The 12,877-nt window shown below is 38.5% G+C and overlaps 3 protein-coding genes and 1 pseudogene across 3 annotated transcripts; all 4 read left to right on the top strand.

Moving 5' to 3' along the window:
* Positions 1–266: 266 nt before the first annotated feature.
* Positions 267–3,633, top strand: LOC103335045 (putative zinc metallopeptidase EGY3, chloroplastic). The gene is made up of 6 exons (XM_008238037.2): positions 267–986; positions 1,281–1,478; positions 1,715–1,939; positions 2,202–2,440; positions 2,673–2,827; positions 3,130–3,633. The coding sequence occupies exons 1-6, from the start codon at positions 405–407 to the stop codon at positions 3,483–3,485; spliced, it is 1,755 nt and encodes a 584-aa protein (XP_008236259.2). The 5' UTR covers positions 267–404; the 3' UTR covers positions 3,486–3,633.
* Positions 3,634–3,823: 190 nt separating this feature from the next.
* Positions 3,824–4,516, top strand: LOC148916148 (F-box protein SKIP22-like; annotated as a pseudogene).
* A 617-nt stretch (positions 4,517–5,133) lies between these two features.
* LOC103335044 (F-box protein SKIP22-like) lies at positions 5,134–6,945 on the top strand. The gene has a single exon (XM_008238036.3). It carries the CDS (start codon positions 5,249–5,251, stop codon positions 6,740–6,742), a length of 1,494 nt encoding a protein of 497 aa, XP_008236258.2. The 5' UTR covers positions 5,134–5,248; the 3' UTR covers positions 6,743–6,945.
* Positions 6,946–8,083: 1,138 nt separating this feature from the next.
* LOC103335043 (mogroside I-E synthase-like) lies at positions 8,084–9,752 on the top strand. Its single transcript, XM_008238035.3, has 2 exons — positions 8,084–8,796; positions 8,901–9,752. The coding sequence occupies exons 1-2, from the start codon at positions 8,137–8,139 to the stop codon at positions 9,618–9,620; spliced, it is 1,380 nt and encodes a 459-aa protein (XP_008236257.2). The 5' UTR covers positions 8,084–8,136; the 3' UTR covers positions 9,621–9,752.
* Positions 9,753–12,877: the final 3,125 nt, after the last annotated feature.

The raw sequence follows: 12,877 nt of genomic DNA, 5'->3' as shown, positions 1-12,877 counted from the left end.
TTGAATCACGTAATCTAAAGGATGTCCCCATTTCGTAACTGAAGTGGCATGTGATCGGATCAGTAAAATATAAATTTCAGATTCAAACCTCCTTAAAATTCCGAAAAACAGAGCACCAAAACCCACACAAACGCTAATTGGTTGCACTGATCACCCTTAATCTGTATATTCCAATCAAAATCCAAAACCACAAGCCGATTGGAGCTCCACGTCCCCACTGAGCTTTCACGGGGTCTCATCCTTTTGTCACAATCTTCAGCACCCATGACGGGTGTCCTGAAGGAACCCCCTCCTAGCTTCTCCAACTTTCTAGACCGGCTTCTCTCTGTTTCCAGCGCTCTTTTTATGTCCAGCCACCACACGATGGCCTTTCACATCTCTCACTCTATTCTCCAAGCTCTCCAATGGCTTCTGTTTCTGTTGCTTCACGTTACACCGTTTCTTCATGGCCTCCCAAGACCAACAACAGTAGAGCCGTTGTCTCATCTTTCACCAAAATCCCATTTGGTAAAAAGACCCAGTACTTCTCTTTATCTCCGTCTTCCAATCCCACTTCAAAAAGACGTCGTCTTTCATTTTCCATGAAAAATGATCAAGAAAACGAACCCAGTTCTTCATCTTCTTCGGCTGTTGTAATTACTGAGAAGCCAAGTGATGACAGTGATACCCAGCAGAGTAAATTGCCAGCGGAAGAAGTTGAAACGGGTAAGGAGAGTGGCTCTGAGTCTGAGGAGAAGGAGAGACAGCAAGAAATGGATTGGAAGACAGATGAGGAGTTCAAGAAGTTCATGGGAAATCCCTCTATCGAAGCTGCAATAAAGTTGGAGAAGAAGAGGGCAGATAGGAAGCTCAAGGATCTTGATAGGGAAAGTAGTGGTAACCCACTTGTAGGGCTCTTTAATAAAATTCTGCGTGATAGTTTGACTAGAGAGAAGGAGAGGCTGGAGAAAGCTGAAGAAGCCTTCAAGGCAATTGATCTTAACAAAGTAATTTTCTCCTTTCTGTTTACGTTTTCATGAATGGTTCTTTTCTTTAGAAAAGAAACCTTGCCTGGGATTCATTTTTTATTTGTAGTATAAGTGAAAAAGCAAGCACCTTTGGATGTGATTAAATATACTTGTTTATGCCAGAAGATGACTTGATGTGGAGTATAATTTACTACCTATTCATTTATTATATGGTATCGTTTATATCTTTAGTCATTTTGTAGGGTGCATTTTATTAGTTATGCCAAAAGGCACCAAGCTTTTGCATCTTATTGTGTCTATTTCATGTGGCAGTTAAAAAGTTGTTTTGGATTTGATTCATTTTTTCCCACTGATGTTCGGAGATTTGGAGATGGGGGCATTTTTGTTGGAAATTTGAGGAGACCAATTGAAGAGGTCATGCCCAAATTGGAGCAAAAACTGTCTGACGCGGCGGGAAGGGAGGTTGTGTTATGGTTCATGGAAGAAAACACAAATGACATCAGAAAACAGGTATTTAAACCAGCTCTATGACTATTAATTATAGGCTAACTTGTTTCCTGTATTGATCTTAGCCTGTTGAATTGAGATTGAAATCCTTAGTTTGATGGTCTGTGCTCTAGGAGGTTTAGGAGTTTAAAATTCTGTAACTTTCTTAATGGATTCCCTGTTATTTACTTGCCGAGTACCCTGAGGAGAAATAGAAAATTGTTGTTGTTTCTGATTTTTTACAACGGTTATTCTTTAAGGTCTGTATGGTGCAACCCAAAGCAGAAATTGATCTACAGTTTGAGTCAACCAAGCTGAGCACTCCTTTGGGTTATGTTAGTGCAGTAGCCTTGTGCGTTGCTACTTTCGGAACAATAGCTCTGATGAGTGGCTTCTTCCTCAAACCTGATGCTACATGGGATGACTACCTAGCTGATGTTGTGCCTCTCTTTGGTGGTTTCATATCCATTTTGGGCGTTTCTGAGGTATCTTTTTATGCATTTGACTTGTCCATCATTAATCTAGGCAATTCCTATTATTCTCTGGCACATAATTGTCAAGGATGTAAATCTAACATGAAAAGGATGCTATTTAAATAAGAATTGGATATACCTATTATGAGGAGACTTTGCATTCCTTTGTTCAGATGCGATGGTTATGAGATTATGTATTCCGGATTTCTTTACACGTTGTATGTGATGCAATTTTCTTATCACTTTTTCATTCTGACAAGTTTGTGTTACACAGATAGCCACTAGAGTGACAGCAGCTCGCCATGGTGTCAAACTCAGTCCATCTTTTCTTGTGCCATCCAATTGGACAGGGTGTTTGGGAGTGATGAATAACTATGAATCACTGCTTCCAAATAAGAAAGCTCTTTTTGACATTCCAGTTGCACGCACAGCTAGTGCATATCTTACGTCCCTGGTGCTTACGGTTTCTGCTTTTGTGGCTGATGGAAGCTTTAATGGGGGTGACAATGCATTGTAATTTCTTCACAGACCCTTTCTCCGAAGCATAAAAATTGGTTTTTAAAATGCCTAGAAAAGATCCTCAATCATTCTTTGTGCATACCAATGGTGGTATTTCTCACTTTAAATATAGTTTCAGCAGTATATTGCAATATTTCTTCAACAAAACTCTAGCATCACTGTTTTAAACTTTGTCATACCACACTTAATATTTGGTTTTAACAATCATTCCTTTTTTTGTTGGCAGGTATATAAGGCCTCAGTTCTTCTATAACAATCCCTTGCTTTCCTTTGTCCAATTTGTTATTGGTCCTTATACGGATGACCTTGGAAATGTGCTGCCCTATGCAGTTGAAGGTGTTGGAGTTCCTGTTGATCCCCTTGCTTTTGCTGGACTTCTAGGTGAGTTCCTCAGCCTTCTTAATCCATTTACAGTTTTTACTGTCATCCTTCTCCCCAAACAACCGACTGTGAGTTGGCTGCAAAAGTGGAGGTATGGGGTATAAAAGAATTGTTTTGTACAATTTGCATGCTCTTTTAGCGTTTTAACCTCAATTATTTCCGCCGAACAACTGTGAAATAATTGAACATTTGGTTTTTGAGGGAAAAAGAGGTTGATATGATTACTTTGTGCAGAAATCCTGTATGTGCTTAAATATTAGTATCTAATCTGTATACAAGGTATTGACTAGATTTCTTGGCAGGCATGGTGGTGACTTCTCTGAACTTGTTGCCATGTGGGAGACTCGAAGGAGGCCGCATTGCGCAAGCCATGTTTGGAAGAGGCACTGCTACTCTGCTATCCTTTGCCACATCACTTCTACTTGGCATTGGTGGCCTAAGTGGAAGTGTCCTTTGCTTGGCATGGGGATTATTTGCAACTTTCTTCCGGGGTGGAGACGAAATGCCTGCAAAAGACGAAATCACCCCCTTGGGAGATGACAGGTTTGCTTGGGGTTGTGTTCTTGGCCTCATCTGCTTCCTCACGCTTTTCCCCAACAGCGGAGGGACGTTCTCCAGCTCATTCTTCAGTGCACCATATTTCAGGGGTGATTTGTAAATAGGCCGATAACTGTAATTTGTAAATAGGCTGATAACTGTAATCTGTATTTTGACAGTCTCACTTCTGACTGATAAATAAGGTGAAATGCGAAGAGAAACAGTATATACTTCCCAAGTTATAATGCAAGTTAGGTTTGAATTGTATATATTCAATGTTTCATTTCAGTTACCCTATCCGTTTATGAATTTGAACCCTGATGGTGTTTTTTTTTGGCGCTAATGTCGTGTTTATGTCCAAAACAATATCATTTGAGGTTGAGGGTTTAGCGTTTTGGAATACATGTCGTAAATTCTATCATGTCGCACACCAATCAATACATGTCGTGAATCCATAACATGTACTCAGTGCCCTTTTTCTTGACGAGGGTTTTGAGGGAGGCTTTGTTGGAAGATCGTAGCAATCACAAGCTAATGATAATATGCGGTGCATGCTGTGCTCTTAGACTCGGGTTTTATTCAGTACAATTCAGTTTAGGGTATACGGGTCGACCGCTTTCGTTTCTCGGATGCATGGCCACCGACATCTTTCACAATGTCGTTTACCTACACTCTCCCCGAAATTCTTCAAAATCAGACCAATGGTCAAAACCGGATTGACGGCATTGCATTACAATTCCGGAATGTGGGGCCCTGCGTTAACGTCTACGGGTCTTTAACGAGTGGCGGGTCGGGTCCTTGCTCGGCCCATTTGGATGGGAAGAGGTTTGGGCCAATGATCCAACAACTGGTGAACGACAGACATGGGCTTGTCGCTGAAGAGAAGTGATGTCGTTTTGGAATGTTGTGAAGGATGAGATTGTGTTGCCATTGTCGTTCGATCTCTGCGCAAAGGTCGGCTTGCCGGCTCCGGCGAGCTTTATGCAGTTTCCTTCGGTGCTCCCCGCTGAGGATATTGCCAAGGTGGGTTGTGTGTGTAAGGAGTCGAGAGAGCTTGTTGACGATGAGGAGTTGTGGAAGCAGTTGGTTCTGGATGAGTTTGTTCGTGACTTTTTTTTTTCCTTAAACTTCATGCAAATATATCAATTTTAATAATGATACGAGGCTTTGAAAATAGAAAGATAGTAATTCACAGTCAAACTACATGTCGTAAATTCTACTATATCACACACCATCTATTACACTTGTCTTGTATGTTATAGATGAGACCATGCTACATACCAATTTCAGTTGTGACACATGCCACAGGTTATACAATGTCATACTCATACACCAAAGAATCATTCACAATTATTATGTATGTCATTGGTCAATTTTGTTTTTGTTTGTTTCATTTATTTTTATTTGAAAGATAAGGAGAACTTTCTACGTGACAATATAAAAAACACTCATATTTAATATATATTAGCCCCTTAGTACATACTTATGTGCTAATTGTTTTTTTTTTTTAAAGATAACATGAGTAGTTATATTTTATAAAAATAGAACTTATTATCTTATTTTATTTTTATTTTTATTTTTATTTTGTTAATATTAAAAAATATGAATTTATTATATTATTTCATTTAATTAATAATTTCAATTCTTAATATTTAAATTAACCAAAAGCATTTTCTGCTTTATATATATGGATTGTTAAGTGTTTGTCGCGCGAGTTAAAGTCTGTTTGTTACACAAGTTTTAGATAACATTTATAAAGAAACTAGAAATAAAAAATAGTCTGTGTCCGTGCCAAAATTCATTCTTCTTTCTTCCCACGCCGACTCAAAGCTTCCAATTTCGCAAAGTAGACAGAGAATTCTCTCAACAAAAGCAAAAGCAGCCATGAAACTGAGAGTGAGATCCATAGAAACCAAAGAGACCCTCCGAGTCGAGGTCCCCAATCTCTGCTCTCTCCACCAGCTCAAGCTAACCATCTCCCAATTGATCTCAGCGTCTCCTTCCTCTCTACGCCTCTCCCTCAACCGACGCGACGAGCTCCACGCGTCCTCTCCTGACGACTCGCTTCACTCCCTCGGCCTCACCTCCGGTGATCTTATCTTCTACACCGTCGACCCCTCCTCCCAAACCCTAGCTCCACCTCCGCATTCAATATCACATTCGTCCGTACAATCCCATAACCAAAACCTCACCACTGGTGTGCCTCAAGGTTCAAATTTCCAAAACCCTGAAACCCTAATTGGCGAAGGGTCTGCCGCGGGTGATTTGATTGCTGAAGAACAGAGGTCTCTGGTTTCGAATTCGGAAACCCTAGTGGCTTCTGGTCCTGAAAGCATGGAAATTGATGATGGGTCTGATGGGATAGGGTTGAAAAAGTACTCGGTGCCCTTTTTCTTGAAGAGGGTACTGAGGGAGGAGTTGGGAGAAGACCGTAGCAATCACAAGCTATTGGTGATTGCTGTTCATGCTGCGGTCTTGGAGTCCAGTTTCGTCGGGTTCGATTCCGTTTCGGGTATGGGTTCCAATCGGTTTCATCTCGCTGATGAATGGCCTAGGACAGCTATCACGATGTCGATTTCCTATACTTTGCCTGAGATTCTGAAAAATCGTGGCAATAATGGTAATGGGGTTGAAGGGGTTATGTTGAAATTTCAGAGCTTGGGGCGTTTTGTTAATGTTTATGGGTCTTTGGCCAGTGGTGGTGCTGGGCCTTATCGGGTATGTTTGGACGAACGCAGATTTGGCCCCATCATTGAATCTGTTTGGGAAAACAGAAATGTGAATGAGAGAGATGGGTTAGTCTCAGAAAGAGAGGTTTTTGAGTTTTGGAAGATTGTGAAGGATGGGATCACATTGCCATTGCTGATTGATCTTTGCGCAAAGGCCGGTTTGCCCACCCCACCGAGCCTGATGCGCCTTCCACCGGAGCTCAAAATGAAGATTTTGGAGCCACTATCTGGTGTGGACATTGCCAAAGTGGGTGGTGTTTGTAAGGAGCTGCGAAATCTTGCTAATAATGATGAGTTGTGGAAGAAGAAGTATGCTGAGGAGTTTGGTAGTGGTACTGGAGGAGAAGGAACAATGATTAACTGGAAGCATAAGTTTGCTAGAAATTGGGAGATTGCGGAGCAACAAAGGAAGGCAGTAGGGCATTGGAGATCATATGAGAGGCCTTATTTCAACCGTATCAGGAGGGACCCTAACCCATTGTTTGTACCTCCAGTTACTGGTATAATTGGTGGAGATTATGACCGCTTTCCGGTCTTTGGTGCCCTTAATCCTACTGGACAACCACACCCTATTCTACAACCACCCCGTCGGTTTCCAGCACGCCGTAATTTCTCACCAAATTGCAATCTGGAAGGGTTCCTTGGCTAGTATGATGCCTTGGAACTGAAGCTGCAGGTTCATGTTTCGTATGCATAGTATACATAATAAGCATCTTGGTGGATATCCAGCTAGAATTAAAGACTAAATCATCATCAGTCATAGCTGGTTTTTGTTTCTGTTTATGTGTATATTGTTGTTACTTGTGTTTATGGCCTTTTGGCTTTTGGAGATAATTTAAAGTTGATTTCGTAGTTTTGGTGTGAGTCTGTCTATTCTTGATGTGCATATAAGCTGCTCTACTGCTTTATTGTTTAAGTTTCTTACTAATATCTGTTGGTGCGCCAAGATGGCATGGTTTTCATATATGAAGAGTTTGGGTTAATTCGATACACATGCTGCTTGTTGTTTAGTTCAATTGGCTGGGGAGTTTAAATAAAATAATGCAGATCAGAAAGATGGTGTTGTCAACTGTGTTTGTTTCTACCGTTCGGCTGTCATGGTCATCGATTGATTGGTTTACAACTTCTCATATCAAATTAGTTGCAAAGTAGACATTTCCCTGAACTTCTAATACCACAATATGTTACTCTTGTCCGTTCGCATTGTGTTCAGTGCAAGAGTACTTCAACTTTGCTCGAGTATCGGCACGTTAACAACCTTAAACATCCAAAAGATCGTTCGTCTCCTCCCCTGTAGATTCAAACCTTAATTGGAAAACTTCTACAAATCGAATTGTTTAGGGTGGTTGCACTCTTATCCCAAATTCTGTCACAGGCTCACAGCCCTTAAAGACTATTGAGAGCAACTGCAATTATATGTATAATTTAAGCAAATTGAGGTGCCACAACTTTTCTACCCTTCATGCGACTCCATACTTTTTTTTTCAATTTTTGTGAACTGGGGGCTAGACCCCCCAAAAAAGGAAAATAAAAAAACTAAGTAAAAACATTTGGGGATCTGGCAACCAGCTCAGATCAAGTAAAATAGAGACTATGTAGCCCAGGTCAACCAGGGACTTATTTTATTTGAAATGATTCTATATTTTTATGCACTACTTGTAAGAAGAACTCAAGAGTTGAGATCAAAAGGATGATTATACAATAATTTCTCATCTTTCCTTTTCCATCTTATATCACATACGAACCATACTTTTCCTTTTGCTTTATTTGAAGAAGTTTTTAAAACTCATTCATTTTTTGGACCTATGCAACAAAGAGACGTAAGGAAATGTCTCGGTTCACAACTTCACATCAGACCATGTGCAAATATGACTTGGTTGATAAGGTTTTAAATATGACTTGGTTGACAAGGATTCAACAGCTGCAGTTTCGTGGAAAGTTTGTGCACTTCACCTTCCCCTCTTGTATATATTTTGCTTCTACAACTTTTCCCAAACACACAAATTCCACAAATTACCTTGTCATTTTAGTGTAAACAGAGAAATGGAAAGAGGTCAGAGAGCCTACAAAGGTCACTGCTTGGTCTTACCCTATCCGAGCCAAGGCCATATTAATCCTATGCTCCAATTTGCCAAGCTTTTATCTCACAAAGGAGTTAAAGTCACACTTGTCACTACCCGCTATATCCACAAGACTATGTACGGGTCAGCATCGAGCTGCATAGCGCTGGATCTGGAGACCATCTCCGATGGCTATGATGAAGCCGGGAGAGGAGAAACAAGCATAGATGCCTATTTGGAGAGCTTTTGGAAAGAAGGGTCAAAAACTTTGGCTGAGCTCCTTGAGAAGCTTTCAAGCTCAGGGCCTCCAGTTGATTGTGTTGTTTATGATGCGTTCATGCCTTGGCCTCTGGATGTTGCCAGGAAGTTTGGAATTGCCGGGGCTACTTTCTTCACCCAGTCTTGTGCTGTTAGCAACATCTACTACCATGTCCACAAAGGACTTTTGAAAGTTCCTCTTGCTGATGATCAGTCTCTGATTTCCCTCCCCGGGTTGCCACCACTTGACCCTCTGGACTTGCCATCGTTTGTATACGACTTGGAGTATTGCCCAGCTTTTTACAGAGTGGTTGTGGGTCAGTTCTCCAATGTTGACAAAGCTGATTGGGTCCTCTGCAACACATTTTATGAGTTGGAAGAACAAGTGAGTACATAAGGAAGTTTTTTTTTTTTTTTCTTCTCAACTTTGATATATGATTAATTTTAATAAGCTTCAATGAAACTAATTGGCATTAATTCTTTGCTTAGGTGGTGGATTGGCTGGCTAAGTTTTGGCCACTGAGGACCGTTGGACCAACTATACCATCCAAATACTTAGATGAGCGACTTGAAGATGACAAAGAATACGGTGTCAACCTCTTTAAATCAGACAATGATGCCTGCATCAAATGGTTAAACGAAAGGCCAAAAGGGTCTGTTGCTTATGTATCATTTGGCAGCGCAGCGAAACTTGACGATGAGCAAATGGAGGAGCTGGCTCGGGGTTTGAGGAGGAGCAAAAGTAACTTCTTGTGGGTGGTTAGAGCATCAGAAGCAGCTAAGGTGCCAAAAGGGTTCATCGAGGAGACATCGGAGAAGGGTTTGGTGGTCTCATGGTGCTCCCAAATGGAGGTTTTGGTTCATGAGGCTGTTGGATGCTTCGTTACACATTGTGGTTGGAACTCAACTTTGGAGGCTTTGAGTTTGGGGGTTCCAATGTTGGCAATGCCACAATGGACTGACCAAAGAACCAATGCCAAGTTCATTATGGATGTGTGGAAAATAGGGATCACAGCTCCATCTGATGAGAAGGGGAAGGTGAGACAAGAAGTAGTGGAACATTGTATAAGTGAAATAATGGAGGGAGAGAGAGGGAAAGAAATGAAAATCAACGCCCTCAAATGGAAAAAGTTGGCTAGAAAGGCAGTGGATGAAGGTGGAAGTTCAGACAAAAACATTGATGAGTTCATTTCAAAGCTGATTCAGTGATGATAGCTATGTGTTAGAAAAGCCGACACAAGTAAAAACAGCTTTAAGCACTATGTGTGGTTCCAATAATATTTGTATGCCAAATCTTGTCAACAAGCTGTTGTCAATTTATCAATATTTCTTTTCATCCTAGTAATTGTGCTGCAAAAGTGACGATTTATCGCCTTACTGATGGCAGAATTTCTCTCTCTTCAATTAAAGACCACATTGTTCATATACATCGATACATCATTGATGACATATCAATAGTCCCATCTTGAGAGTCTAGTTTTTGTCATTGTCTTCTCTAAATAAAAAAATAATTAAGAAATTGTGTGATAGAGGAAGAGAGCTGTTCTTCAAATAGAACAATATTGTACTTTAAATTCATGGAGTGATCTATTCGTCCTAGTCTCCAACACTTGTACCTCAAACATTAGTTGGCAAAAAATTTCAACTCTAACTGTTTTAGCAACCATGTTTTTTTTTTCTTGCCAACACCCTTATAAGTCTCAACTTATGTCACAGCCCTTCAATCTTAAAGCCCCAAAAGAGCTTTAATTTGACAAGGAGAGGAAAAGAGAGCAGAAGAAGCTCAAAATCCTGGCAATAATGGTAATGGGGTTGATGGGGTTGTGTTGAAATTTCAGAGCTGTTTGGGAAAACAGAAATGTGAATGAGAGAGATGGGTTAGTCTCAGAAAGGTTTTTGAGTTTTGGAAGATTGTGAAGGATGGGATCACGTTGCCATTGCTGATTGATCTTTGCGCAAAGGCCGGTTTGCCTGCCCCACGGAGCCTCATGCGCCTTCCACCGGAGCTCCAAATGAAGATTTTGGAGCCACAACCTGGTGTGGACATCGCCAAAGTGGGTGGTGTTTGTAAGGAAGCTGCGGAATCTTGCTAATAATGATGGTGTTGTCAACCTTAAACATCCAAAAGACTCCTCGGCTCCTTCAACTGTTTAGGAAGAAAAAAATCCAATTGTTATTTCTCGGTAGCACTCTTATGCTAAATTCTGTCACAGGCTCACAGCCCTTGCCCATCTCTTTGCTCGTACAATACAAGACAGCCTTGCTTTCAAGGATTTATTTTTGTCTTTGGGTTGGTTTGTCTTTGCTGTATTATCCTTTGGATACTCCTTTTTTTTTCTGTGGTGTCAATAAAATTTTGTTTCTTATAAACCAACATGTCTCAATTGTATATGAACTAGGCCTGTAAGTTGTAGCCCAGGTGGGATTGGGATGAGATGGAGGAGGCGTAGAATCTTATTTTTGTGACATTTAGTGATCTGGCAACCCAGATCAGATCAAGAAAAACAGACTATATAGCAGTCCATGCAGCCCAAGAGACCTGGGGTGTGCGAGATTCAATCCAATATGCCCAAATTGATCGGTCTAATCCAATTTTAATTGATTTTGGTAATTTGAAAATTTGGATTGGATCTCTAATTTCCAAAACAGACATGATTGGATCATTATATGGTGAATTTGCTTTTGAGAATCCAATCCAATCTAGTTAGTTTCGAGCTTATTTTATTTGAAATTGAGAAAGTTATGGACATTTTAAATCATTTGATGGAGTTATGTTTAATATATTATAGAATCAAAACAATTTTCTCTAGCATTTCATTTATATTTCATATTGACACATATATTAAAATGTTTAATTAGATTTTAGACATAACGATAAATATTTCATATTTCATTATTATGTTTTTTAATTATGAAAACCGATCATCTAATCTAATATCAATTGGATCGGATATTGGATTTAAACCTCTTGTCCGATCGGATTGGATTGAAAAAAAAATCATAATTCAATATATATTGAATCAAATGCAAATTGGCTAAATTACATTGGTTTCGAAACGATACACACCCATACCCGAGGCTATTTAATTACTTATTTAATATGAAATGATTTTATATTTTTATGCACTACGTATAAGAAGACCTCAAGACCAAAGGCTAATTATATAATAATTTCCCATTTTTCTTTTCCACTTTATATTACACTATAAGGGCGGCTATGAGATTTTAGATGTCACAAGTCTTGAAGAAAATTATATAAAAAGAATTTGACCACATATATTGATAGCAAGTTTAAAACTACTCATCAATACCTATCAAACAAATAATTCAATGAGAAACATAATATTAAGATAAATACCCATGGTTTATCAAATTATTAATTATAATTAACCCAAAAAAAATGTGGATTAGTCAAGAGCTCCTATTATATGAAATTATTCTACATTTTTATGCACTGTGTATGAGAAGACCTCAAAACCAAACGGTGATTTTACAATAATTTCTCATCTTTCCTTTTCACTTTATATTACACTGTAAGGGCGGCTATGAGATTTTAGGTGTCACAAGTCTTGAACAAAATTATATAAAAAGAATTAGACCATATATATTGATAGCAAATTTAAAACTACTCATCAATAGCTAAAGGATTATCAAACAAATAATTCAATGAGGAACATAAAATAAAATAAAATAACATGGTTTATCAAATTATTAATTATAATTAACCCAAAAAAAATGTGGATTAATCAAGAGCTCCTATTATATGAAATTATTCTACATTTTTATGCACTGTGTATAAGAAGACCTCAGAACCAAATAGTAATTATACAATAATTTATCATATTTCTTTTCCACTTTATATTACACTGTAAGGGCGGCTATGAGATTTTAGGTGTCACAAGTCTTGAACAAAATTATATAAAAAGAATTAGACCATATATATTAATAGAAAATTTAAAACTATTCACATCAATAGCTAAAGGATTATCAAACAAATAATTCAATAAGTAACATAAAATTTTATTTTAAAAACGGTTGTTTATCAAATTATTAATTACTAGCCTCTTCACACGCGCTTCCACGCATGCGAGAGACTTTTTTTTTAATTTAAATTTATTTCATAATTAAGACAATATAATATGGGTTACATTCCATAAAAGTAGGAGCCATTATCTAATTTTGTTTTTAATTTTAATTTTTTAAATATGAAAAATGTGAATTTACCATATTATCCTTATTTAATTAATAATTTCAATTCTTAATGTTTGAATTAACCAAAAGAATTTTTTAATATTTTGAATGTTTCACCATTCTCTGTCTTTTGCTTTATATATAGATAATTAACCCCGAAAAAAAAATTTAACCATCAGATTTAGTATTAATCAAGAGCTCCTATTATATGTAATTTTAATGTATTAATATACTATATAGGTTTTTTAGGTTTTAGACATAAAAAAATTTTCACT

Source organism: Prunus mume, linkage group LG6 (assembly GCF_029339155.1).
Source record: "Prunus mume cultivar Tortuosa linkage group LG6, ASM2933915v1, whole genome shotgun sequence".
Classification (NCBI taxonomy): Eukaryota; Viridiplantae; Streptophyta; class Magnoliopsida; order Rosales; family Rosaceae; genus Prunus; species Prunus mume.
Note: the sequence above shows the minus strand (reverse complement) of the source record. Positions and strands in the feature narration are given on the sequence as shown.